This window comes from Pundamilia nyererei, unplaced genomic scaffold (assembly GCF_000239375.1).
Source record: "Pundamilia nyererei isolate P.nyererei 1_Seehausen unplaced genomic scaffold, PunNye1.0 scaffold00024, whole genome shotgun sequence".
NCBI classification, from domain to species: domain Eukaryota; kingdom Metazoa; phylum Chordata; class Actinopteri; order Cichliformes; family Cichlidae; genus Pundamilia; species Pundamilia nyererei.
Window position 1 is genome coordinate 4,012,531 of NW_005187425.1, and position 27,004 is coordinate 4,039,534.

Genomic DNA, 27,004 nt, shown 5'->3' on the forward strand with positions numbered 1-27,004 from the left:
GGCCTACACATTCCAAACGGAGGCATGCAGAGAGCTGAAGGCATCACAGAAACAAAAAAATAAAGCTGCAAAGGACAACAGACAGAAGAAAAGAAAAATGCGTGACTGATGCCACACACTTGGTCATAATGACTGAAATATAAGCTTCCACTTAATCTATGACTGCTCCAGGCAACATAAGGCAACCCCCCCTCTCCTTTAAACGGCATAAAAACTCTAATAAAAGGATTGAGTGCTGCCCCATGTGTTGTTCATAATACTGACTTTATTAGTTGGTAATACATAAGGTGTTATTGGTTGCTGCAGTCACATAGGTGTTTTTTTTATCCACAAACATTACGCTTGAGACCCTAAAGACCTCACTGAGAAGCTGTCACAGGAGATGCAGAATTGGATAAATGTCTCAGCAATAAGTGGAAAGATAACAGTGTTTGAAATTAATGCTCAAAATATGCATTATCATATTTTTTCCTGCTGTAAAAACATCAAGCAAATCAAATATCTAAATCACTACCATTACTAGTCTTCGGCGTACTGGGGACCCCCTGAAGGACCCCAAATCCCAACTTGAGACCTATTAGAAAAGCCTTCTTCTTAAGTCTGTCCCTGGCAAAGGGGAGGAGCGGAGACTTTCTCTGGACCAATTACAGAGCGAGAGCGGACTTTTGCCTCTCGTGATTGGTCGGCTTGACCACGCTGCCTTGAGAAACAGGAAGAGTTCTGCTTTGACATGTGTTTTGCAGAGGGGGGAAGAGGAGTGGGCATCGCAGAGACACCGTTTGGATGCACACGGTTAAATTTGTAAGCACCGGCGTTAATTTACAGCGTTAAACTTTCTCTAACACAAGCTAACAACATACACAAAGCTGAAAGTACGCGTACGCTTAAGCTAACGAGGGCTAGCGTTTGCTAATACGCCTTTCAGACACGAACTCTCGCTTGTTTATTTCATTATTATGATAGGTATATTTTTTACATTAAAACAGATACTCACCCAAGGAGCCGTCATCTGAAACAGCACATTAAGGACACATGTTGCATTTTTACACCTGCGCAGTCACGGGGCGCTTTCTACTCAATTAATCACGCAGGTTTGACCAGGAACTAGTCTAATGAGAAACGAGTCAAATGATTGACGAGCATGAGGATGCCGCCAGTGATTTTTTTTTTCTTTTTAACAACACAATCTGCTTATTGTTTGTTGTTCCTCACCGTGAAGAGCTGGGTAAACACCCAGGCACTCACTTAGACTACTCTACTGCACCGAAAACGGCACAGAACAAACATGATAGCATTATTTTTAATCAGCGCAGACTATTAGCCAAGGCCATTATTGCCAAAGTCCATTATTCTATCTATGAGTCTATTACCATCTTGCTAAATGGCACGGAGTGTGTGCAGCGCTTATCCAAAGTGCACTGTACCATTGTTTGGCTCAGAAAATTTCTCGCCTTTATTGTCAGTTCAGGCAAACCCCTGATGAATACAGTGAGAGCTGCAAGAGTAGAAACAAGAAAGTTGAAGCAGACGCATTTGTGATCACATACCATGACAGATGTGGTGGTGGTGGTGGTGGTGGTGTTGGTAGTATGCGTGTGTGAAGTGCGGATGGGGGGGTGGATACGGGAGTAATCTAAAAATAAAAGATATCCATTCTTAAATTAAAAGTAGAGTGTGCAATGAGCAGTGAAGTGTTTTTGTTTTGCTTTGTTTAAGGGCTACAGCTTGTGATTATTGTTTTATTAAACAGTCTGTAATTTTCTGAAGCTCAAGGTGTCATTTTCTCCACTCCACAGCTCCCCAAAATTCAGTTTATGAGCAATGAAGACAAAGGAAAGAAGAAAGTGCTCTTAATTTGAGAAGCTGGATTGTTGAATACTTTTATTTTTAGAAAAAAAAAATCAAATAAAAGGATTAATTATTGAAGTAGTTACCAGTTGTGGTTAATTGTTTCATCTGTAGTTTGTTTTGTTGCTTCCTTAAATAACTAGTGCACAAGATTCCACGTGGTGAGCATTGAAAATTTGATTATGGGACTTAAAAATGTTATAAAAGTCAGTTTAGCAGAGAAAGAGTTTCACATCTGTCAATATGCTAGGCCTGCAAAAATTAAAACAATTAGTTAGTCATTAAAAAAAAAATGTTATTCCTTTTTTAATATCATTCCCTCTTTATAGTCTGTCTTGAAACTTTAATTGTCATGTGTCATTTTTATTTTAATTAAATGCAACAAATAATAATTCATAATGAAAATAAAGTCTAGTCAAAGCAGTGCACAGCTCCCATCAATGTACACACACGTGCGAGTTAACCATTTAAAAACACGTGGTATGTGTAATATTGAAAGCAAAAATGGAGATATTGCATTTGTGCACTTTAAACTTTTCAGATCATCGTTCTGGGAAGGAAAGGTTACTTGTTTGAAACTTACAATCAATGTGACCTTTATTTATTATAACCCCCATCTCTCAAAAACTCACATATAACATAGTCAATCATCTCTCCTTCCCTCAAAGTAAAAATAAAAAAGGAACTGCTGTCTGGTTATTGCCAGTATCCATCTCAGTCGTCAGAAAAGCTGCACGTTTTTGCTGTTGTTAAGGGCTGGAAACCAGAATCCCATCGGAGTTGCACCCTAAGGAACAAATTTAATGCTAGAAAAACATCCCGGCCATCAACCAAAAATGACGGATTGAAAATAATGTCGAGCTATCTTGGGAATCCCCCACCAGACAAGGGAACAGACTGCATTGTTTTTCTCATTTATGTGATATATAGAACAGAAAGAGGGGAAAAAATGGGCGATTTATTGGTTAGATAGGCGTATTCTTTTCCATACACAGAAGAAATATTGGATAGTAATGTGGGGATCAAGTCACATCATGACATTGTTTGGAGGCAAGGTGTTCAAATATGTAAGTCATCTTCCGTTGGTGGCCCGCTAGGTTTTCAATAGATCATTCAATGCAAATATGTGTGGGAAATTGTGAAAGTTGCCACATGAATATGTCAATGAACGTAGTGTAATTTGTACTTCCTCAGCAGGGCAGCAAGATGAAGAAGCAGGGGGAGAGCCAGTGCACTCAGAAGACCATCTCATTGCTGAGCCCCCTGGGGACGATCCAAGTCAGTGGATGTGAGAATGGTGTGCACACCATCCAGATCCTAATGGATGTCGCACCTGCTGAAAGGTACTGTACAACAGCCGGGCTGGTGACGTGATAAACAAAGGTGTGAAATTTACAGGCAGACAGAATCCACTCCTGTGATGGAGTGCCACCATTCCTCATTGGAAGCAGGGCATTTTTGTAGATCCCACAAGAAATATCCTGGAGAAAGTTGGGCAAATATGAGCAGGCACTAGAAATATGAGGGGCACTAGAATACAGTTGGGCTTGAAATTAGATTTCTGATGGCATGTGGTTGTGATTCTTCCTGCAGTATATTTGAAATTTCAGAAAAATAACTTGTTTATTACCCACAAGGGAGTTGATTAGAACTGATGTCTGTAGGGTCAGCAAAGGCCACGGGGAGCATGGACTGTTCTCTCCTGTTTATTTATGTTTCCTTCAAGTTGTATGCAGTAGTTCTGAGTGTCGACTGACACTCAGAAATGTAATATGTGATTGCATTTCTGGGCCTGCCCATCCCTCAAAAGTGTCAGGAACGTTGACAGTCTTACTGAAGCGATTGAAACTGATTAAAGGCAGCATTAATAAGTGCCTCTTCCTTATTTTTACAGGTCCATATCCTACAGCTCAGATTAGTTTTGATTAGATTGAAATTAAATATCCATGTATCGCAGATTCGCATTTGATAAACTTGAATGGTCGGGGAAATTAAACGATTTCCAAATGCACCCGGATAGGAAGTTATCCTTTTGAAAATGTATGTTCAAATTCTAATTTATGGAAACCCATTAATGACCTTGTATATTATACCTCAACATGTGTTTCCTTCTCGACTGTCTGCTATTTCCTAAAATTCATCAAGCAGTAAAAAACATTCCACTTGTTGTTAATGAGTTGAAGTGAGAAAATTAATAATATGGAATTTTGATTATGGAAGATGTCCTGTAACCATGCACAAGCACCTTTCTCCGTCTCCTTGTGAACAGGGTTTAATTTGTGTGTTCAGGTTCAGTAGGAATATGCAAATGAATTTAATGATTCGCATCACTAGATCATTTCTCACTTTAATATCATTTGCTATGTCGGTCATAAGTGAAGCTCTGATCACATCGCTGTATGTTTGCAAAGGTGTGAGCCTCCCACCACCCCCACCCAAGAAAAAATTACTAGTAAAAATGTTTAGATTTTATCTCAACCGGTTGAATATATTGTTATTGTCACAGGACGGGGAAACTAGAGCCACCTTAGATATATGTAGTAACGCAATGTAAACAGGCATTAAGGGAGGCGAGATAAAGTGACAAAATACAGGCTTATCTTTGCAACCGGCTTTACATGTAGATCTCACCAAAGCCCGCCTGTAGCAGTAATAGTTCAGATCAGCCATTTCTATTGATTTATTTATGACATACTAAACAAGGCTCTTTCCAGCTTCGGATGTGTTGTGGTACAGGCTTAGAAAGTCACTGTGATAAATGATCTCTAAGAGCATATTTTAGATATGGGAAATAGATAATGTCCATTCATAGCATAAACTCAGACCTATAGCAGATATTTGCCAACGAGCCAGAGCTTTGAAGGCTTACACGGCCGCGTTTGCCTCCTGCGTTTCTCAGACTTCACTATTGCTTGGCGTTGAACAGCTGGGCCAGCAACAGAAGCATTTGTGGCATTGATAGATAGTTATTGATAAATGCCATTATAGCTACATAAACGCCCTTGAAGTATTGCTTACACACCATGACCGTCAGCTCTTTCTAATAGAAACGTCTCAAGCCCCTTTTGCTTCCTAACTGATCTTAGGAACATTTCCTGAAATCAACCTCCTCTGCCAGTCTAACGACAGCCCTGAAGGCACCATCAGATGAACAAATTCATTACATCTCAACAACCCCTGTTGGGGCCCTACGCACCAGCCTCCCTGTTAACCAGTTTTCCCCCCCTTTAGTTTTTAGCATGGCCTCAGCGTTCACAGAAAAATGATACGCATTTTGTTTACAGGAGATTACTATTATCTGAAATATGATGCTTCTTGCCTCTTTCACACAGAGCACAGACACATAATACAGAGGAAATCATAGAGCACTTTTTTATTAGGGTGAAAAATGAAAAAAAAGGGCTGGACTCCTGCCCCGAGACATTTTGTGAGCATATTATTTTACAATGCTTTGATCAATTTGTCTGTCAAGCTGGCTGAGATGTGGGGGAGCAGGAAAAAAGCAATTTAGCTTGTGAGGTCCTCAATAGAAATGTACTACAGGAGCCTGTGTATGACATGTTGCATTAGAACCTGAGTAGCCTTTATTGCCTGATAATGTTGCAAGGCAATGCTGATATCAATCACCCTTTAACAGCCAGTGTGATGTGTTTTTATGAAAAAAGAAAAAAAAAACAGAAATAATGCATGAAACATTTTTTGGAAAATAATTGATTTAATTCAGAGCTGAGGGATTTCTACTTTTAACAACAAAAAATATTGTGTTGGTAAAAACATGCACAAAATGTGCTAGGAGCTAAAAATTGTTAGGAACAAGATCTTTTCGCATATGCTCCTATAGAAAATTGTAATTAATTTTACACGGATAAACACTTCTGTCTCATTTGCATATAGATATAAACAATATATTTGTGCGTCTGAATTCCCAGCACACTCGGGTCACGTGATCTGCCTAAAATCCTAAGTGGCTAAAACCAAAAATTATCATTATACTTCCCAGGCCATAAATCCCCCCCCCCTCCCCGTTTTTTTTCTCTGACACAAAGCCTTATAAATCTGTGTCTGATTTTTCACATTGCACATTGTTTTTAGTTAATGATTTTCATCTGTTTGTTGTTGCTGTGATAGCGGGGAAATGTACCATATGCTCCGGCAAAAGACAAATGATTAGCAAATGAAATTCTGGACAGCTGTCTGACTGAAAGCGTTTGGTTGATAGCATTCTGCTACCATAATTAGCTTAAGCTTTGGGTTAATTAACTTTCTACCTGGATATGCATAATAATAGCATTCTGGAGAAAGCCAAGGAGCTTCCAGTATATCAGCAGCAAAGGCTGGCTTTTTATTTTGTATTTCGGCTGCATATTTCAATTTCAAGAGGCGATTTAGCTCGGGAGCATCGTCAAATATTGTAGATTTTACTCCCCAAGCCAGATAATTCTGAAACAATAGGGGTGTATTATGTGGCAGAAATGCCATTTCTGAATGTAATTAAAGCGGATGAAAGCAATCACCGATTTTTAAACGCTTTTGTCTAGCATGAGGCCTACTTGTAAAAAAATACCCATCAAGAGGAGAAAAGAGGCAAGAGAACCCCCAAGTCCTTATATAAGAGGCCTTTGAGACTGAAGTGAAGTACAACAGTAATTAGTCTTTTGTATGAATTTGCTGGCCATGGTCATGATTAGTTAAGCATATGAGAGGACTGCAGGACTGCATTGCTCTTAAGGAGGAGGGTGTTAAAGTCTATTTATCACCAGTTATCCTCACAGCTTTCCATTATCACTGACAACACTGGATGGGGCCTGAGAACAGCCTAATTGTTCTGAGGTGGAGTGTTTTTGTGTCAAATCTGCCACCCCACTCACATTGGCATTCATAAGCATCCAGACATTTTCCATCTATCTATCCCTAATACCCAAGCTGTCACAACAGCTTTTACACACTACCAACGCTAGTGTGAAATATCTGAGGTGATGCATTTATCGTTTTTTGTTTTTTTTTTCTTCTCACACTCATGTAGTGTTGTGAATCAATGTCCTGGTTCACACTGAATAGCAGTATGGCAAATGTGTTCCTTATTTTGAGGGGCCTGTTTACATGATGTGCTCACACACCGGGAAATATAACAACTCTTTTTATTCCACTGTAATTTTTCTCTTCGCTTCTCCATCTATGGTGTATTTCATCTAACGTAGGATTTTGTTCATTTAAATTATAATTTTGCTTGATATGTAGATATATACATACATACATATATATAGACACTGCTGTGTGCTAAATAAACTGCTTACATTTGTAACTAAAATGCTTTGTCATACAAACCATGAACTGCTGAGATATTGAATGAAATCATCAATAAAGCAAGGAGAGATTTTTTGACGGAGTCCCTTTAGAAACGGTATGAATAATTCATTGTGTAATGATATTCTGATGATTTTTGTTCTATTTTTTGCTGCGGCCTTAGAATATTGTTTTGCATGTTGTGAAGTGTAGTACTCAGCTGCGTATTCATTAAGGTGCTGCTCCCACTGGCCCTTGGACCCATCTGTGCTCTATGTTTATGCCTCCGTCTCCCGGGACCGTCCCAATCAGGCTGCATGTGCCATTTCCTGTGTAAACCAACACCTGTGTAACACACTACCTGTAAACCGCCCCACACAGACGAGACACTGACATTCACTCAGATGAAAATCTGCAAATGTTGTGGTTTCTAAAGCGGAGCCTCCAGGGTGAGGTTTTGAGTTGAATGAGAGTTGCTGCTCACTGTGGAGATGCAGCTAAAAGCAGCTCCTGCACTTTTTTTGTTTCCCTCCCCTTTCCCTGCTGTCGACCGGGAACTTTTTCCAGCATAAGGGTTGCGCTAGTTTGTTTTAGAACTTGATTGGATTCTATATCTGCAACATGCAGAAGTGTACAGTGTGTGACATACTAAGGCAATATGCAGAGAGATGATTCCGCTCTGACATCTTGGAGAGGAGTACGAGTCAATTATGCCCAAGTGTTGTTCTTGCTTATCTTCCTGCGGCACCAAACAAGGATTTAGTCAAGGATTTAGGGGTGAGGGGGCGGTGGTGGGGATCATGGTAAGCGGTTCACAACAAAACACTCAAAACTCTTGGGAGCGGGCACTGATTTAAAAATAAATTACAGAAGACGAAGCGCTAACACTCAAGGGCCCTCAGCAGTGCTGGCGTACACAGGTGAAGATTAGCCTCCTCGCTAATCAGAGGAACAAGGCAGTAATTTGCTCTGAACACAGACAGTAATTAGGACTTGGTGACACTGGATTCCCATAATGCCTTTGTGCTTGACGTGGTCAAATTTTGACAGAGGCTATCCATGCAGGGTCACTGTCCCCCCAGTCTCCCGGCCCTCTTCAGTTGAGGCTCTAAAAGGTCCCTGCAGTTACAGGGGATCCCTAATGTACTTTATGCCTCCCTCACTGGCTCCTTACCATTCGGGTAATTGGAGTCTCTTACTGTGGCACTTGAGAATAGAGGCTAAAAACGCTATTTGAAACTGCTCAGTAGTCTGTTGTAGATAAACATTGCGGCGTCGGGGTGTGGATACACTACATAATGGAGTAAGAGTTAAGGCTCTGGTAATACATGCCTTCACTGACTCCTGTGGCTAGCCAGTTGGGAGAAGACCTAATTGTTGTGTGCTTTGTTGCCTACTCTGCAGTATTTTACCACCACCTTTATGTATTGGATTGAGTGTTGCAGCCTCTTTGGCGGACATTCACTAATAAGAGTTGCGGGATATCTAGAGAGCAGTTTATCCGGCCCAGTTGTTTTTATTTTGAAACAGCGGAGCACAAAACGTGCACCCCAGAACAGAGTAGGAAGCATTCCTAACAGCTTCCCACTCCAAAAGCTCTCGAGTTTAGTGCTGCACTGCCTAGATAGGCATCTGAATGATCTTCCGATGGTTGAACGAGCTGCATTGAGCAAGTGGCTTACAATTGTATCACAGCCTTTGGCTCAGAGACCATCAGGATCTTGACATTCATAGAGACATGCTGTATTTTTTTCCCTTTTTAGACAGTCATTTTAGGCTTTTTTCATGCTCTCTTGAGTCTTTGACGTCTCTGAGTTAAGTATCTGCAGCTATAAGGCTGAGGAAAATATTGGACTGCTCTTGGCCTTTTCTATTTCATCCTCTGACCCGCCATGTTACCCATGATCGGTGAAGGAGAACTCTGGCAGGCTGTGTCAAAAGTGACAGCCGATCGAGTCAGGATGAGCGCCATCACGCTTCACAGGATGGAGGCATGAGTTCTGAGTTTTTCCCCTTTTAGTGCAATATACCATTACACCCTTCGCCAGATTCCTTTCAATTAGATTCTGTGGTTAACCTGTTTCATTCTTACGTCTGCAGCTGATAGAAAAAGTCTTACTGAAGTCTTGTGCAACTAGAGATACAGAAAAAGACTAATTTAATGTCAGCTATTCTTTTCTTTTTTTTTTCCCTTTGTCTCCTTTGATTGTTTCTTCCAGGATGAACAAAATAGCCTCCAACATTGTATAAATGCTCAATTCATTCTTTATATTAGAGTTGGAAAACGGGTAGAACTCCAAATGAGTCCCACTTTACGCAACAATGATTTATGGTAATTGGAAATTGATTGTGACAGGAGCACAATATTAGAAAATTTCTCAAATCGCAATCTTCTATCAAGGGAAATATTCTTTTTAGTGCAGCAGATCCTCGGCTAGTTTGGAATTAGTTTCTGATTTCTTTACCTGTGATGAAATAGTAAATGGCTGAAGGACATGGAAAAAAATATGATTTATGTAGTCAAAAGATAATAAAATAACAATTCTTCTTTAACCCAATTTGAATTGTTTGTTCTAACGTCAACACACTCGCTACACACGTTTATTAAAATACTCTTTATAATCACTGCTAATTATAATTCTTGGTTTTCATAGAGCGTTGGCAGTTACTTTAGTACAATATAAAGATTGTTTCCCCTTGGAGAGTTTTGTTGTAATTAGTCCGACATTTATTAGACATCTCTAATCTCTCATTTGAAGGGCACAGCTTCTAATGTGCCAGTCTGGACTCCATAAAGATCACATGATGCTGCCTGATTTCTGATTCACTGAAGCGGCTGGAAATGTTGCAAGCACAAGTGCTACATCTCCACTGCCCACATGCTCTTTTAAAAACAATCCCCCATTGCACCTAGAGGTGACAGACTTCAGCTCAACTGATGTTGTTCCCCCCCTTTTATTTATTTATTTCCTTGTTGTTTGCCAGCCATAACATGTACTGCATTGCATTAACTTTTACTACTGTCAATGTTGTATCAGTCAAACACCTTTTAAAAACGGGCGCATCCGTAAGCTGGGAGGAGAGGAAAATTAGCCACAGTGACAAGTCTGAAGTGTAAGCACAAGGTCAAAGGTGCCAAGCCTTAAGCAAAGGTGCACTAGCCTTTGTCCGGTAGATTGTAAGGGCCTGCGGGTCCAACAGGAACATTTCCACACACAATATCCCCGAGCTGTCAGTGTGCAGCGGCTGGAACATCCTCTCGGAGAGAAAGAGAGGGTGTGGAGGGGCAGAGGAGGTGGTGGTGTGAGGATGCGTGTTGTGGGGGGGGTTGAGGGTGTGTAGAGAGGGAACAGTGGCCTGAAGATCCTTGCTGAGAGAAAGAGAAGTTGGGGGATGGTGTGTGTGTGTGTGTATGTCGGGGTGTAGGTGGTGGGGAGCCAAAAGAGCTGGAGTGGGAGGATAGAGCAATAGAGAGGGGGAAATGAGGAGGGAGAGCTGGGGGAGGGAGGGGAGGGAGGGGATAGAAAGGAGAGACAATGACAAGTAGGGGCTGGCTGGGCACTCACCCATGCCGACAGAGATTGCCATGAGCCATGGCCATTGTTTGAGCGGGTCTCAGCACAGAACCCGCTGGTGGGTTTCCAAGTTTTCACCACTCAACTATAAACTGCTGTGTGGTTTATTTAGAAATGAGAGTATTTACACCTTTTACTGTATTTACACCCACTGTTAAACGGCACCCGGGAGATTTTTATCACACAGCCACAAACTAGCAAGCAGAGTGGTTTCTCTGAAAACTGACCTGCTCAGTCATAACACTCCAGTAAACCTCAGCTTCACGTGTCCAATATAAAACGCAGCTCAAACTGTGACCTGCACAAGTGTAAAAACACTTTAGGGCCGCGCTGTTACGGCGTGCAGGAGAGAGACGGTCTGTGTGTTTAACAAAGTAAATGTCTATTATTAATACCGTACAGGACAAGCCAATTTTGAAAAAAGGGGGCACTTAAATGGTGGTATTATTTATTTATAAGTCCTGTACACCAGTTAATGGAATTGGCGGGCCTGCTTTAGATCCACAACACAGCTTGAGGTCCACTTTGGAGTAATGCACATGCTAAGAGAGGACTTTCCCAGTAGGGTCTTTAAGTGTCAAATATGGGTCAGTCTGCTTGCATTGACCTGGGGGGTGGTCAGCAGCAGAGAGAAATTCAGCTGTTAAGTGATGCCAACTCAACCGTCGGCAAATTCCTCCAAGCATCTACTCAAGCTAAGATGCATGTCCAAGTGCGGCGCTTTTCTGGCCAACATCGCTCTGGCCAAAAAAATCCATTTATTCTTGTCATGAACTATAAACTAGACCCAAGCAGAGTTGAAACTGTTGTTAATGCTGTGCTCTTAACTTTTGTCTGCTACTTTTCTGTTTTAAGAAACCGTTTTTTCTCCCTTAAAGTAGTTTGAAACGAACTGTTAGCGGTTTCTTATGACCTGACGGTTGGTTTTTTTGTCTTTTTTTTCCCTTTCGTACTCTATTATATCTACTCTTGAGAAAATTCTGGATTCTGCCTTTTTATCTTCCTGAGGTTTATTCTGTCTTCCAAAGCTCTGGTATCCGTCAAAGCCGAGCGACATGCAAAAATGTACAAGTTCAGATTTTAAACACGTCTTAATTTACAACTTCAGTTCCACTCAGCAAATTATGTCATCTTGCATCTTTGTCACTCGTGGCATGTTATTACACTCTTGTGACATATTTAGCACTGTTCAAGCAAGAATTGGGTATTATGATTGCTCCTCTGATCCCCACCTCACCTCCCCATCCTGCCTTATATCCCTCACAGGAGCAGCGGGGGCCCCCTGAGCTGTGTGGTCAACGATAGCCTGGCAGAAACGAGCCCTGAGTTGCAGCGCTGCGTTGAATGGCTCCAGGCGTACTTCAGTGAGCCGCAGACCACTGGGAGTCTCCCGCTCCCTGGCTTTCACCACCCCGCCCTGCAAGGAGGTCTGTCATGGATAAATATTTGCAGAGCCATGACTGGGATCAGGCTTTCACTCTTAATTGTCAGTTACATCACTTACACTCACTGGCTCAGTGTGTTATAATGAAGTATTTTATGGCTGAGAGAGAGAGCGAGAGCGAGTGTGCGAGGAAGAGAGCAAGAGCAGAGGAAAAGTGAGTGAGTGGGTGAGTGAAAGGAGAGAGAACAGAACACAGAGCTGTAACTTGGTTCAGTAATCTGTGGCAGCTCTTACCACGCGTGTTAGTCTTGGCAAGCTTTTCCATGATTCTTGGCACATTCTTTGAAACTGATCGAATTCCACTCTTGACATTTTCAGACAGGAAGCTTTTTTTTTTTTTTTTTTTTTTTTTTTAATGAGAACATGTGAATGGTGGTAAAGTTTGAATGAGCTTATTGTTGGCTTGATCAGTCACCTACTGTGAGTGAAATGAAAGCACCCCCCAAAAATGGACAATTAGTGTCCTTTCAACCGGTAGCTTCGGCGAGGCGAACGACTAAAGATGCAGAGGAAAACAAGAAAACAAAAGCAAACAAAATGAATATTTGATTGCCAACCGTGGTTTCGTTTCGAGGAAATAAATAATATCGTAGCCCAACGACTCATTTTTGAGATCGTAAACAGAAATTTGTTTTCAAAACAATTGCGGGCTGCTCCTTTGTCACACTGAGATGCTCATCGCATTTTAACTGAAAGATTTTCAGAAGCTCTCATTTAGACACAGAAGCACACCTACACAGGAAAAAAAATGACTTTAATATATGCATTTAACAATTGTGCCTCTCTTCCCCTGCAATCAGGCCTTAGTTGCTCTCTAATTTCATGCAGATCTGCAGTGCTTGAGTGATGGCATTTTCAATGAGCAGGTACTCCATCGAGACCCTGTATACAGCTATGAGTCCCACGCTCCCGCAAAGGCAATGCAGAAATACATCAGGACCAATTACGATATCAACTTTCAGTGTGATTCCCTTCGCCACCAAGTGCTTGTGTACCAGCCCCAGGCTCTTTCAAATCGCATCTCATCTGAAGTCTTTGGGGTTTTAATTAAATTTCAGGATAGATGGAATTCTTCATTAGTACCTGATCTGAATAGGTGATTGTGCTGTGTTCCACCTCTCTCCCTCGCCTGTTGTTTTGGGGCTCCGTAAATACAGGGTTTAGGCTTGGATTGCTCTCAGTAGTCAGAACCATAGGCCATGCCAGTATAAAAATGTTAAATGTGAGCATCAAGAGTATTTGTCTTTTCAGGGGGGGAAATGGAAGGTTCTTTTTTTCTTGCTTGTTGATTCACAAATATTAAGTATCTTTTCTTTTTGCCTTATTGCTGTAAAAATTCCTCCTCGATCTAGTCGTGCAGCCTCTGCCTGCCTGGGAAAAAAAAAGATACAAGTTTAATCAGGTCATTACAATCTGTGACAACCAACTTTTGTTTGCTCAGTTATCTTGTGGGAGAACCTGAGCGCAACAGCGCTCTCGCAGCACTTGTCATGTAATATTGAGTTGTGACCTTCACTTGAAGTGTTGCCATGTTTATTTACACATTTCTGACAAAACAAGCCACTTTTCATATTAGCTGTCACGATATACCTGAGAAACAGAGGTGACATGAAAGGAGATGCAAGGTGCAGTTTTCTATACCGTCTCGACTGATTGTCATGCACAACATCACACGCAAGTTTGGTCGGCGGGGGTAAGGGAATGGCGAGCGCTCGCGTGCGTTATGCTCAGTTAGTTTGTGTTTGCGCCTGTGTATGTGCGCTGGCTGCCTCAGAAAAACACAGACACCAACGTGGGTTCTTAAAACGATGCATATTCTTATCTCATTAATTATACATCCATATGTAACAGACGAGAGGATCTTAGTCTCGGTAAGCGGCGCGGGGAATGTGCGGGGAGGGGGCCGTGCAAAGGGGGGGAAGGGCGCTCTTCAAAGCCCAAATGACTGTGTTCCTGCAGGAGTCTGAACCTCCCCCTGTGCACAGCGCAGGGCGAGATGAGACACTCACCAGGACTCGCCCCTGTGATGTGGAGAGGAATTAGGGAAATGAACGTTTTCAGAATATCGAATAATCAGAGAATCATCAGCACCCCGTCAGCCTTCAAAAGTATGGATCCCTCAAGACTCAAGAGACACTTTGACTGGGAGTCAAAGTCTTCCCTCCCATTAGACACAAAGGATAATGAGGTAGCTGCATTTCCACTATTGTCTTTTTATTCTCACCACCATGTACGAGGTGACTGTCAGCTGGAAGTCGTCTCTCCAAATCTATCATTAGCAGGGCTGATGGATTTCAGTTTATTGTTTTCCTTTTTTTGGCTTTCAAATTGCTCCCATACACAGAATTATGAGCAAATCAATCATATATGTCAATACCATCATAACTGCCGAACGTGTTCGATTTTACTCCGGGTAAATCCATCGCAGCCGCAGTGGCTCTGTCACCTGGCCTCATGGCAGGTAATGACCTGTGACATAATTATGGGGATGTCTGTAAACATGTAAGTGGTTCCTCTCAACTTTTATTTAAACAATTGACACCAGTGCTCCTCGATCTAAAGAGGGTCCTGACCCCAGACACACCGTATTAGGCTCTTTATGAAGTATGGGGCTAGGGGACTGCTCTCCAAGTCATTGCTGGTCCCCTCGAGTGACCTGCCTGAAGTCTCTGTCACAGCCACTGATGAGGGCAAAGTTCTTTAACCTTTGTGCCCTGCAGATAAAAGTACAGACACTTTTTGTCCAGAACTGTAGGAGATGTGAAAGCTTCCAGGAGAAACAGCTGCTCAGGATTAGTCAAAGGTGTACACAGCGCCATAGCTTGTTGCTCGGTCTGTTTGTAGGCAAAAGTTCCCGTCTGCGTCTGCCGGTGTGACTTTGGTTGTTTGTCAATAACGTTTGCATCACTGTGGATTTGTCGTAGCTGCAGTCTGGGCAAGTTGTCATCTACCCCGCCGGTGACAAAAGCGAAATCCTTATGTATCACACACATCATGTGGCCAAATCCGAGCTTTATGAGGGAGAGTAATGCATGAAAGGAATTTCAGGGGTGTATCTCATCTCCTCATAACATTAAGTCTGTCTGCATAAGAGCCCGTCATCTCGTTGACAGTGTGATTATTACCTGAAAAATTATTAAACAGTACCTACGGGCCTTGTTCAAGACAAAGAACTCACATGGGTGTGCATCAATCAAATGTATCCCCTTTAGGTTTTACACTTATTCCCCCCAGTTTAGGCAAATTGCCTTGTTCGCGTGGCTTTGTGTAGCAGAGAGTGACTATAAGGTAGCGAGGGAGCCTGGGGAGCAAAGGATGTTCACTCTGTAGAAGAGAGACAGGGGTGTGACATGTTTTCACACAATGCCAATTTAGAAGGATTTCACATAGATCACTTGTCATGTGCTCTCTTAGACCATATAAATGAGAGAGAATGGGAGATCACTAATTGAATTTTCATGACTGAGTACATGTATATACTAGAAGAAATTCACCCCCTCTTGATAACGAGACCATTGTTCCTCATCTTGTTCTCAGTGCAGAAAAAGAGTGTTTTGTGCTTTCTGCACAACCTCGGTGCATCGGCGTCTTAAGGTTTTTGAGATGCCTCAAATACTTTTCTTCAGCAATCAGAGCTAGACAAACATGCCTCTCAGTCACCGCCTGGTAATCCAGAAAAAAAAAGAAGAAAAGATAATGCTACTGCTAAAGTGCTAATGAAATCAAAGCCGTTAATGTGGTTGGTTAAGCTGTGGATGATTTGAAGAATTCTGCCATTTAAGTGAAGATGATATAATGAATCTACTCTGAATAGAAAGCAATTAAAAGGACAAATTGGTCTGATTAACCTCAAAGTCATCCCGCTGCCACAAATGGTGTGCAACATTCAAATTATTATTATTAAAAATCTGGAGCAGATTTGCAGTCTTTTTGGCCTCTCTTAATCCTTTTAAATGAAGGAGCGAACTTTTTTAATTTTAGCTGTGACCTTTCAAAGCATAACCTAGATTTTTCTGCCATAGGAATAATTTTCTCACGTCAGCTTCTGTAGCATGTTAATACTAGTTCTAAGGTCAAATTGAGGGACTTCTCTGTGTTTAGGTGCATAATGAGCAGTGTAAAGATGGAAAGAAGAAAAAAGATGGAATTGTAGGGAGCCAGGATGGACATTAAAGTGTTCACCAGTAGGTGAAAATGCATTAATGAGTCAAACGTTGGCTTTTTAATTAAAAACAGCAGAGAGTTTAAAAAAATATAACACATGTTTAAAGTTCCTTCATGTTATCAGCCTCTCGGCTGGCTGTTTGAGTTTGATTGATTAAATGAGGAACTCTCTCTTCCCCCCTTCTCCTTTCCCGTCTTTCTGTCACTCTTCCGTCCTCTTGCTTTCTGGCAAAGATTCATTCACCAGCCGCGTGCTGCAGGTACTTCTGAGAGATGTGACGTTCGGAAAGACGGTTTCATACAAACGCCTCGCCGAGATGGCGGGAAACCCCAGAGCGGTGCGGGCGGTGGGAGGGGCTATGAGGAAGAATCCGGTGAGTATGGTTGACATTGATTGACAGGCTTCTGTCTTGCTTACTTTATTTAGTCAGACAGGTAAAGTAACGGTTTGTATTTTTTATTTTTTTTAACTTTATTAGCGACTTCAATATTTAACACATGCAAGATTAATTATGATTAGTTTTTCGGTGAATTTGCCCTTTAACAGAAAAGTAATTTTAAATTATTCTTAGTTTATATGTTGTATTAATACGTGGAAGCAGATTGCTGTGAACTATAATATTTATTGGGTAGTAATTCATTTTGTACAAATGCATGAAAAAAATGACAGAATACATAAAATAGGCAAAGATCACATTTGAGGTCATTTCCTGGTGAGGTATTGTCTCTCCTAGTTTCCTAACTCGTGTGCACGACTGAAGTTTTCCAGTAAAATGCATTTTAAAAAGTTTTCCCCGATGCATGATATGTAATCTAAACTGTAGGCGTGTTCGAGTACGTGCGATGGCGAAATAAACACCTCCCTCTGAGCACAGCTGAGGAGGGAAAGTCTACCTACAGCACAATTTTAAGCCCACACCTTTTGTTCCTGTTCTCTCAAGTCTTTACTGTAGATGTTCGCTGCAAATCTCCGCTTCTTGTAAGAAACCTGGCCCGCATCATTTTGCCCATGAATCCACTGTGTACAAAATGGAGGGCTAGAGGGCAAGTGGTGTGTCTTCTTTTGATCAAACCCTTTGATCAAAGCCTGTTTAACTCTGCCCATGTAGTGCTGTGGGCACCACCGGTGTGCTCTGTGAGGCAGAGAGCACTTCTTGTACAGCAGCAGTGCAGCCAGTGAGATGTTCTCCCTCATATGTGCTTGTGTGCATCCTCGTCTTAGTGCTGGGTCTCCCAGCATGTTGTAATTGATGTTGGGTGGGGACAAAAAGTTATTTATAATGAGAGCGCTCAATTTATAACACAGAATAAAATGTAGATAAACTAATTAATAGTGTCCTCTGGATTCTCTGTATACTTTTTACATTGCATTAGCCAGTGGCATTGCTGCTAGATGGCTGTATAATACCGCTCCGATTTAGCATCAGTATGTTTTACAGACATTTCTTTCCTCTCGTCCAGGAGGCTGGGAGCCTGAGCCATCAGCTCCTGATTCAGATCCAGAGTCAGATTGTCAGTGTCAATTACTTGTCAGTAGCACTGCTCCACTCAGGCTTCAGCTGTGAAAAGCTCAGTGTGCTCAATCGATCCTCCCCTCTCTGTGGCACTTCTTCTTCACCAGGATTTGAGTATTGATAAGCCTGGTGTAGTGCTCTTTTCCCCCCCAAGTGAAGAGGCAGATCCGAAGGCCTTGAGGGTACCCTGCTCTCCCTCCAAACCCGGGGAACAGTATTGATCTGAATACTCGAGCAGTATTTCTCTGTCTGCAAGGTTAATCTGGGGCTCGGAAAGTTTTATTGCTGTTGATATGGGAGTGGGTTTAATGATGGATTGAAGAGAAACACGGTGAATGTTCAGCTTTCATATAAAAGGCTGGAGGTGCAACCGTCACGTCAGCCTAACACAGTTACATTGGAGAAATACAGTCGCAATGCAGCGACGGTTGTGTTGCCTTTCCGGTTAGTATAACAAGAACAAAATGAGGGCAACATTAAGAATATTTTAAAAGAAATAATTGCTGTGATTCATTCCCAACCATTGCCACTCTTCTTGTTCTGAATTCACAATGATCGAAGTGTTTTAGGCTTGCTTGTTTAATCTTTCTCCAGCCATTTAGTTTACAAAGAACTCGGGACCCCCCTGGCAGTCGTCTGCAACAAGAGTAAACGCTCCACCGACTTCCTCTTTTTAATGATCACAGGGTTATCAGATCTTAATGTTGACACCCTCTCGATTGAATATTCATCCTGCTGGTGTTTTTGCCCATTAATTTTTGATTGCTTCTTTGCTTTTCACTATTAAAGAGTAAAAAACATTTATACCCAAAGACTGAGCCATCACCCTGAATGTGGATTTGTGCAGGATCAAACCAGACACTTCTGGTGTGGCACTTTGTTTTCATGCAGTGCATGAATATAAAAAGTGCTACAAAAACAAAAGCAGTTCATATTTCCTGCACGTTGGTTACTTTTAAGTCACATCGTTTATGTGCTAAATCAGAGATTCTTTCATACATAATGCATATCTACTATCAGCACTTGTAACTATTGTGGTGCTGTGACAATAAATGTCAACCTGAGAATAAGTATTTGATTTTTTTCCAGCGGTCTAATCTGCGTTCCTGTCTTACTCATATATTACTTTTTGTTCCTCCACATCATAGCTTTTAGGTATTTAAATTTCTAAAGTTTAGTGAAAAATGTCCTTTTCCCCCATAATTCTGACCAAATGTAAAAATGAAGTAGTTACTTTTTATTTTAAAAAAACACATTTTAAAAGTGGGACTTGGTCCTACAAATTCTAATATTTGTAAAATTGCACATGTTTATTAAATCCCCGTCTCTCTCTCTGTCTGTGCCAGGTTCCTCTCCTCATTCCTTGTCACAGAGTCATTTCTAGCAGTGGACAGAGTGGGCCGTACATGAGCGGCAAGGGCAACCATCTCAAACAATGGCTGCTCACCCATGAGAGGCAGGGAGGGGAAGGCTAAAGCATGACAGAGCCCAACTGTCCTTCAGTCAGTGCACACACGCACACACACACATATATATATACACACTCACAAGGCCAGGGTTTTTTTTTTTTTATTATTATTCTTGTCTCTTTTTTTTCTTTTCTTTTCAGAACACAAAACAGGGCCATAAAGTTTTCCTTGCTTGGCACACACCGTGGAACAACTGGAGTAACTTGTAAATATTCAGTTTATAATCCTTTTTTTTTTAAATCTAAGAATAGAGATGCTGCATAGTTAATGTGATACAGAGTTGTTGCAGAATTAGAATGTACAAAAATAACTTAAACAGAGAACAGTAGGAATTACAAACATATGCTCCCGTGGGTCTCCGTTGCGTTTGCCAGATAGTGCTTGGAATGGTTTTTCTAAAGAATTATTATTCCCTTAAAAATATGTCTCTTGCATTGTTGTTGTTGTTATTTTTTTTCCTAAGCAGAATTAGTCTTTGTACCTCTCGTTGGTTTTTTAATTTCCTGCCAAGTGAATGCTTTGTTCAACATCCAGTGATAAAGGCTCTGAATTTTACGGCTACAAAGCTTTGTAGTGAGGCATTTGTTTTGTCTTCATTTAGATCTCATTGTTTGCTCTCGCCTTATAATCCACCTCGAGTGGAGAGTTGTCCTATGCATTTTATACTGTACTTTTGTTGCGTTAGACATGTTTAAATAAATCTGTCTCAAACTGACAAAATCCCGTCTTTTCATCATTTTAATTGCGTTTAATTTAAAAAGTGATTTCATGTAGCATTCACTCAGTTCAGCTCATGATTAATTATGCTGTACGTCTCTCTCCTTGCTGCTGCTCTGTATGTCACAGCTCCTTCTTTTTTATTTCTGAGGGGTGTTTTCCATTAGAGGGCAGTACAGAACGGGAAACAGAAATCAACATTTCAACCTTGAATTCATCCTGAGCGTTTAAACTGTAATTTAAATGTTTATATCCTTTCTTAAAAAAAAAAAAAAAATTCACCACAACATTATTTCACCCCTTTGGGATATCTTTTTTCCTTCTTAAAAAAAAACACCATATGGAGAGGGCAGCAGCAGCGGAGGTGCATTTAGAAAAATCTGTTACTTTAATTGAATTTGCCCTTTAGTTTTATTTTCGGCGTTTTCTCGCAGTGATATTTGTAACAGTGACAGTTTATCCTTTTCCCTTTAAATTCGTGATTCTCCTCACTGTCTGGTGAAACTCCAGAGTGACCCTTACTTGCCCATAGTTATTCCTCTTCTGTTCAGCCCAGGTAGCCTAATAATCCACCCTCCAAAAATAACCTCAGCTCTAACCTTTGCAGAACCAATTCAAGTGGCCCTCTCACTGAATACATTTGAACTTTGCTGCATTTTTGAATTTCTTATCCGATCAGCTCCGTGTGGCTGTCTTGCCGTGCTGCTGGACTCACTTACTCTGCCATTGGAGCACCATCGCAGCGTAAATGTTGAGGCAGCAGACAGGCAGATGAAGAATGAGACTCAGTCTGTGGTTTCACAGAGGGCTAATGATGCCTGTGGTGACTACAGGCTACAGTCAGCCCCCTAACGAAGGGAGCTGTGACACAGCCACAAGGGGTCCCATTTAAGCCAGGCGCACTCTGAAGTGCACTGTAAGCACCCTCCTTTTTTTGCTTGTGGCTAAGTAAATTCTATGGAATGCTATGAATTTAGCAACCAGAGATACTGATGTCTGTAGAGTGCTGTGGTTGATGTTAAAAAACAAGTCCAGCATCAAAGCTTCTGACATGCTGCCAGTAATTGGCCGTGTAATTTGCGGAGGTACCTAAGGAGTCTCCTAAAAATAATTCGCACCTTTTATTTTGTCCAGTTTTACACTCTTGAGATATTTTAGCATTTATCGGTAACAGTGTTGTTATTATTACGTCTGTATTGTTTTGTTGTTGTGCTTTCACCTTGCATACCGCTTCCACATCACGCTGGCTCAGAGATAAAAAGGAATTAGATTAAAAGACGCTGAGACGATCTCATCATCCGCACTGTTAATCTCTGTGAAACCTTTAATTTTGGCCTAATATCTGCCTCCATTTCATAGAGAAAGACTATATAAGTGCATGTGTGCGCGAGCATGTGGCCTTGCATGTTGGTGTGCGCACATGTGTATGTCCATATGTGTGTGGGTGAAGTGGATGATATTGAGTCTGACTTCATAAATCACCCAGACACTGATAAACTCCCCATGCACCCACACACCGCTAATGGGCAACCCTTAAGGAGTGTGAGTGTCTCGTGCGGCGTTTGATTCAACATTTATTAACCCCCTCACACACACTCTCTCCCTCACATACGACACACACTCATTTGAGCCCCAGAAAGAGCGAGGATATGGTTGGTGGCATCCGTAGCGGTAGCGCGGGGTTTTGACCTGGCCGGGCTGTATTAATCATGGCCAATAGTGGTAAGGTACGTTTTGGCTTATAGCACCACAACAACAACAGCCTCTGCATTTCCTAACATTAGTTTCCCTCTCATAACTTATATCCTGTCTCCAACTCCCTACTTCCCATCTCATATCCTGGCACCCCTCCTCATTATAGAACAATTTTCTGCCCCCACATCAAATACAAACACACTCTGTGCTTCCATCTCCTTCTCTTCATACATGTCGGCTCATAATTCTAATGTTATCGCAACCTGCACCCCTTGGTACGAGGCGCAAGCTTAGTGGGGACTCTGCGCAAGTTAATTCTGCAGCCGCTTCGGTGATCGATAAACAGCTGCTTTTATCCTTCCAGAGAAGTTTGTATGTTTAAAATGAATAAAAGTAAGACTTTTTGGAACGTGTAACTCAGCTGCCAGCCGCGCTCTGTTCCTGGGAACACAGAAGGAGTATCCAGCATGCAGATAGGCAATGTCCAACAGTGAGTCAGAGATAGACGCAGGGATAGATAGCTGGATAGACAGACATTAGACTGGGGCTTGGCTGCACTATCAGGTTTCCTCCCCCTCTGTCTGTCTGCCGGGACAGCCTGGCCTCAGAGGCCCTGACACCGAGGCACCACACAGCCAGCCACGACAGCTGCCACAGCAGCATCTAATACCAACACACTCCATGCTATGCCACGACTACAAAGAGAAATATCGTTTCAAACATGGCATACTTTGATGCTCTTGTAATGATCTTTGTGTTTTGAGAGAGAAAGCGAGGGGACAGAGGATTCGTATGGTGCACCGTCTATTTTTTTTTTCTCGTTTCTTTAGAACAAAGAGACTCCTCTCAACACGAGCAAGTTTAAAACAGTGTTGATGAGATGGAGCCGGATTAAATGAGAACGTAAAAGAAACCCTGAGCGGTATCAGCATGCGAGTGCGCGCGCGTTTGTAACCTTGTATCAGCATGTCATCGTAACCTCGTGAACTCGAGCGTCGGTCTGGGGGTCTCTAATTAGGAACGGCTGATGAACGGCCATACATTACGTGAGAGCGGGGGCCTGTGAGCGTGTATCCCTCTATGTATCAATCTGTGACTGTGCCGGGTGGCTGTCAGAGTGGTAAGGAGAGTGTCTCAGCCTGGAGAAAGTGCAGGTCTAGCCTTGGTCATGTTGACGGAGGGGGCGGCACTTCAGAGGCTCCAGGACCCCATGGCACCAGTCTCCCCAGTCCCCCAGACAGACTGGGAGCATCTGGGCTCTGTCAGCGCCTCTGGCCCCTGCAGACTCCGATCTATATGACGAAGGAGAGGAGTGCATTGGATCAGCGAGAGGGAAAATATGAGCCAGATTCCTCGACTTGTGAGAAAAACCCGCGTTGCCAGTTTGCATGTAACACGTGGACGCATGTGTGGCTGCGTTAAGGCCTTATAACAGGTCACAGTGATTAAATTTGTATGATGTGAGATGGGGGGTATTGATTAGCGACTAATGCTGAAAAAGTCCTTTTTAAAAACTGTCCGATTAAGTATTAATTAAAAGTACGCCACGAAAAAATATGCAAAGCCTGTTCTGAGTAAAAACATCAAGATAAGACTGATAGATATCATTCCAGACTTTCCTATGAAAGCGAGCAATGATTTGATCAAGTAGATATAACTCTAAGCTGTGCCACATGAAAACTGATATACACACACTTGCCAAGACTAATTAATCCATACACTAAATTAGGAATATAAATCGCGGTCCCAATTTAACAAGGTCAGCTTTAACTTCTCCCTTTACACTTTTATTTAACTGTGTAGTTGCGGGAAAAAAGAATCCCTATCAATGTGCTTCGCTTATTATGATTGACGATTGATGATTAAGTCCTCCAGCTGACACACACCACCAAAGCCGGTGAGTTGGAATTGGATGTGACACATACACAGTTCTGCGTGTTAGGTAATTCGTTGACGAGGGGCCAAATTCATTTATGGAACAGCGGTATTGGCAGGCATGGACACTCTCTGCAAAAACAACGATAATCACAGAGGTTTGGCGCGGCGTGACAAGGACTCTTCAGGGAAAGGCCCTTACACGCTGCTTTGTTGGCCGTTCCTCCCTAAGATGGAGGGAAACATCCGCCACTGTTCTTAAGATGAGAGGCGCTCAGAGCAGGAGGAAAGAGGTTTATGTAAGGTGCGGAAGGGCTTCATTAGCATTCGTCGAGTCCGTTACAATATCTGAAATGACCAAATTTTTATCAATATAAATTTAACTACTCGCTGCTTTTTTTCGGAGGGAAGAAGTGAGTGATATTCTTTCCTTTTTTTCCTTTTTTTTGGTTCAATTGATGAAATAAAGGCTCTGATAAATCCTCTGTAATGAAACATGAGGGGGACCCTGTCTCAAGTCATTTAATCTCTTTTCACATTCTCCATTTTTTCTGCTAATGAGCCTTATTGACAATCAAACAGAAGCTGTCATCCCCCAGGATGCAACACTCCCAGCCCCTGCGTGTTTGTCATAGTGTCCTGGCAATCAGAGCTGCCTGCAAGACCAGGCTGGCAGTTAGTGGTTCTCACAGCAGCGCTGCCTGAAAATGGCACACTTCCTGTAGAGTTGCAGCTGCCACCTCTGCTACTTCCATTACTTTCTATAGCATGCAGATGTTGTATCAACATTCCCTGCCAAGGGGACTGCAATAACTGTGAGATTCATGCCATGTTTCAGAGGCACGTCAATTTCTCAAGTGGGACAATTAAAGAGGGAAATACAGTACCAGGTTTTTCACAGCCGCTGAAATCGGAAAAGGGCTTTTTTCACGTTTTTTTCCAAAGGGTGGCTGTTTCATAAGGGTTCAGAAATCCACCCGATTTTTACTGCCCTTTTCCTGAGTTGAGCTGTTCTGTGAGCCTTTGTGCGGCAGACCTGTTGTGACCCACAGCGGATATGGAAATGGGGCTAAGGTTTTATGGGCCAAACGGATTGGACACAGTCAAGCTCAGGGGGCATGAATATTGGATGTTATTTCTGCTCCCTTTTTATGTAATCCATTGCCAATACATTATTAATAGATGATATCATATCCAGAACTACTGGACAAAGCACTACAGAGGAGTACTATGAAAGGAGCTCTATGTGGTGGAGACTGTGGCAGAAAAATACTGTTCAAGTGATATTATTTTATCACTGCAGCCTAGCACTCCCTGACCAGGCAATCTTTATAGTGTAATTTTTGGGCTAGGTGAAGTTCATGGAAGGAAAGTACGGTGAATGCTCTATTTCTACCGCGGGTAAATCCTGCATTTGTGGGTTTGAAATGTACTGAAACATTGATGAAGTATCAAATGACACCCAAATACAAGTTTAATGGATTTTGAAGCACTGGGATACTTTGCTCATCCTTCTTGACTGCAGTGAGTGAAGTGGAAATCTTTGTGAGGATCTAGAGTTTTCCTTCCAAAGCTGACTCCCAGTGTACAGTAGCAGGGGAGCAGTGTCTTATCTGATGTACAGATTTACAGACGGGAGACGGCGCTAATGTGGGTCAGATTCCCAGTTTTGATTCAAATTTCAAATCGTTCATAAAAGGTCACACTCCCTATTTTGAGTTATTGTCATCTCCGAGTTGTGATCTGCAGTAGTGCGGCTTTTATGAGTGGAAGAGGCAGCTTCCCACTCATGTGTGAACTTCACGGGAGTTGCAGAGACTTTTTTTCCCCTCCACAAAACACATCACTCAGCGGCTTCACAAATCCTGTCTGTCCAAGAGCAAATCCTTAAAAAAGTACTTCTCAGCACTGCCCATCAAGCAGAGAAGATAAAACAAAGCAAAAAAATCCAGCGTCCAGCTTTTTGTTTTACGACCCGTCCGGGTACTGTGCCCATGTTCGCATTACCACATCAATGTGGGATAATGCATTAAGAGTGAACGTATAAGCCTCAATAAGAGTTACGTAGAGAGCGGATACGTAAGGTAATATTCCCTTTTTAAGGTCAGTTTGAATTGTTTTTTCTCATGGGAAACGGCAGATTGATAAAGAGCAAACAAAACCTCTTTTCTGAAAGCTTGTCCTCCACGGCCTCAGTGAAGGTTTCATTCCTTTATATCATCCAGCCCAATTCCCAGCATGCACGGCCATTGTGGCTCTTTCAACTGGAGCTCTCCATTGACTGGCTTATTGTCCGGTCGCTCTTTTGTGTGCGCTATCACCAGAGCACAATCTTTCACCTGAACAGCACAGGAGCGCAGCCTGGATATAGTCACGTTAAAAAGAAAAGGAAGGAGAGAGAGAGAGGGGAAAAAAACAAAACAAACTGAGTCACTCGTGTAGTTGCCAGGCGGCGCAATTAACCCCACGCCAGTGAAGAAATGTTTAGTACGTATACTGCGTATCAACTTGTAAAAATCTCAAGTGATGCTTGTTAATAACGCAGTTATTAGTCACGCTTGAGCGGCCCGCGTCACAAAGAGATGTTCAATATTACTGCTCAGGCTTATATTATCGAAAGGAGGGTTTTTTTTTTAAATATAACAATGCACAAGCAGATGTTTGAAGAGTGGCCCTCGGCAACACGAGGCCAGTTAAGATCGATATTGCTTTCAATATTTCTTTCCTTTGACAGATAACCAGTACCGAGGAAAGTCTTGATAAGAGTGGCAACATATGGATGCGGTGAACCTCGCTCTCTTTTGATTGCGTGACCCCTTCACCTTTGCTTGTGTTTGAGAGCAAGGCAGCCACATGGTATGGTGGGGGTCTGTCAGACTTTGGATGTGGGGCATTATTGACCCAGGATTTATAAATATTTAATGCACACATTAAGATCATGGTGGAGGGTAGCCATTAGAGCTCTCCAATAAAAGAGGCTCTCACGATGATTGAATGTTGTGGCAGAGCCAGTGGCTGATTGTTGGGTACAGGGAAACCTGCTGAGACAATATACTGTACCTCGAGCTCGCCTGCCAGGCTTCAGAGCGCTCAAAACTAAACTTGTCTTTTTTTTTTTTTCTTTGATTGCACTTTTACCCTCAGTATTTTTCTTTCTTTGGCTGTTTTTGCTTGGTTTGGTTTCTAAAGAAATGTGCTGTTTGTCCTAACATTTTTTTAAAATAATAAGACACGGCGCTGCGCAGGAGATGGATCCAAACCTGTGTATCTGTGTGGCTGTTGTTATCAGACGCGCTGGATTATCGAGGGAATGATTTAAAGAACAAGGCGGCTGAAAATTAAATAGCTCTTTTTAGCGTATCTGTCCTTTGCGCTATCAGCAGCTCCTGGGCTATCTCCGGTGCTGCCAGATCTGTGCAT

General features: G+C 42.1%; 1 protein-coding gene across 2 annotated transcripts; it reads left to right on the forward strand.

The window, feature by feature from the left end:
* The first annotated feature begins 669 nt into the window (after positions 1–669).
* On the forward strand, positions 670–20,012 carry LOC102204948 (methylated-DNA--protein-cysteine methyltransferase). 2 transcript variants are annotated; one of them, XM_005727450.1, is made up of 6 exons: positions 670–801; positions 3,046–3,191; positions 11,973–12,133; positions 16,549–16,688; positions 19,175–19,330; positions 19,438–20,012. In XM_005727450.1, the coding sequence occupies exons 1-5, from the start codon at positions 784–786 to the stop codon at positions 19,301–19,303; spliced, it is 594 nt and encodes a 197-aa protein (XP_005727507.1). In that variant the 5' UTR covers positions 670–783; the 3' UTR covers positions 19,304–19,330; positions 19,438–20,012. The 2 variants fall into 2 exon arrangements, with proteins under 2 accessions (XP_005727507.1, XP_005727506.1); XM_005727449.1 differs by having other exon boundaries at positions 671–801; positions 3,043–3,191.
* Positions 20,013–27,004: the final 6,992 nt, after the last annotated feature.

Coding starts and splice junctions, on each gene's coding strand:
- LOC102204948 (XM_005727449.1), top strand. Junction 3,192..11,972: donor GATGTCGCACCTGCTGAAAG/GTACTGTACAAC, acceptor TATCCCTCACAG/GAGCAGCGGGGGCCCCCTGA. Junction 16,689..19,174: donor GGGCTATGAGGAAGAATCCG/GTGAGTATGGTT, acceptor TGTCTGTGCCAG/GTTCCTCTCCTCATTCCTTG.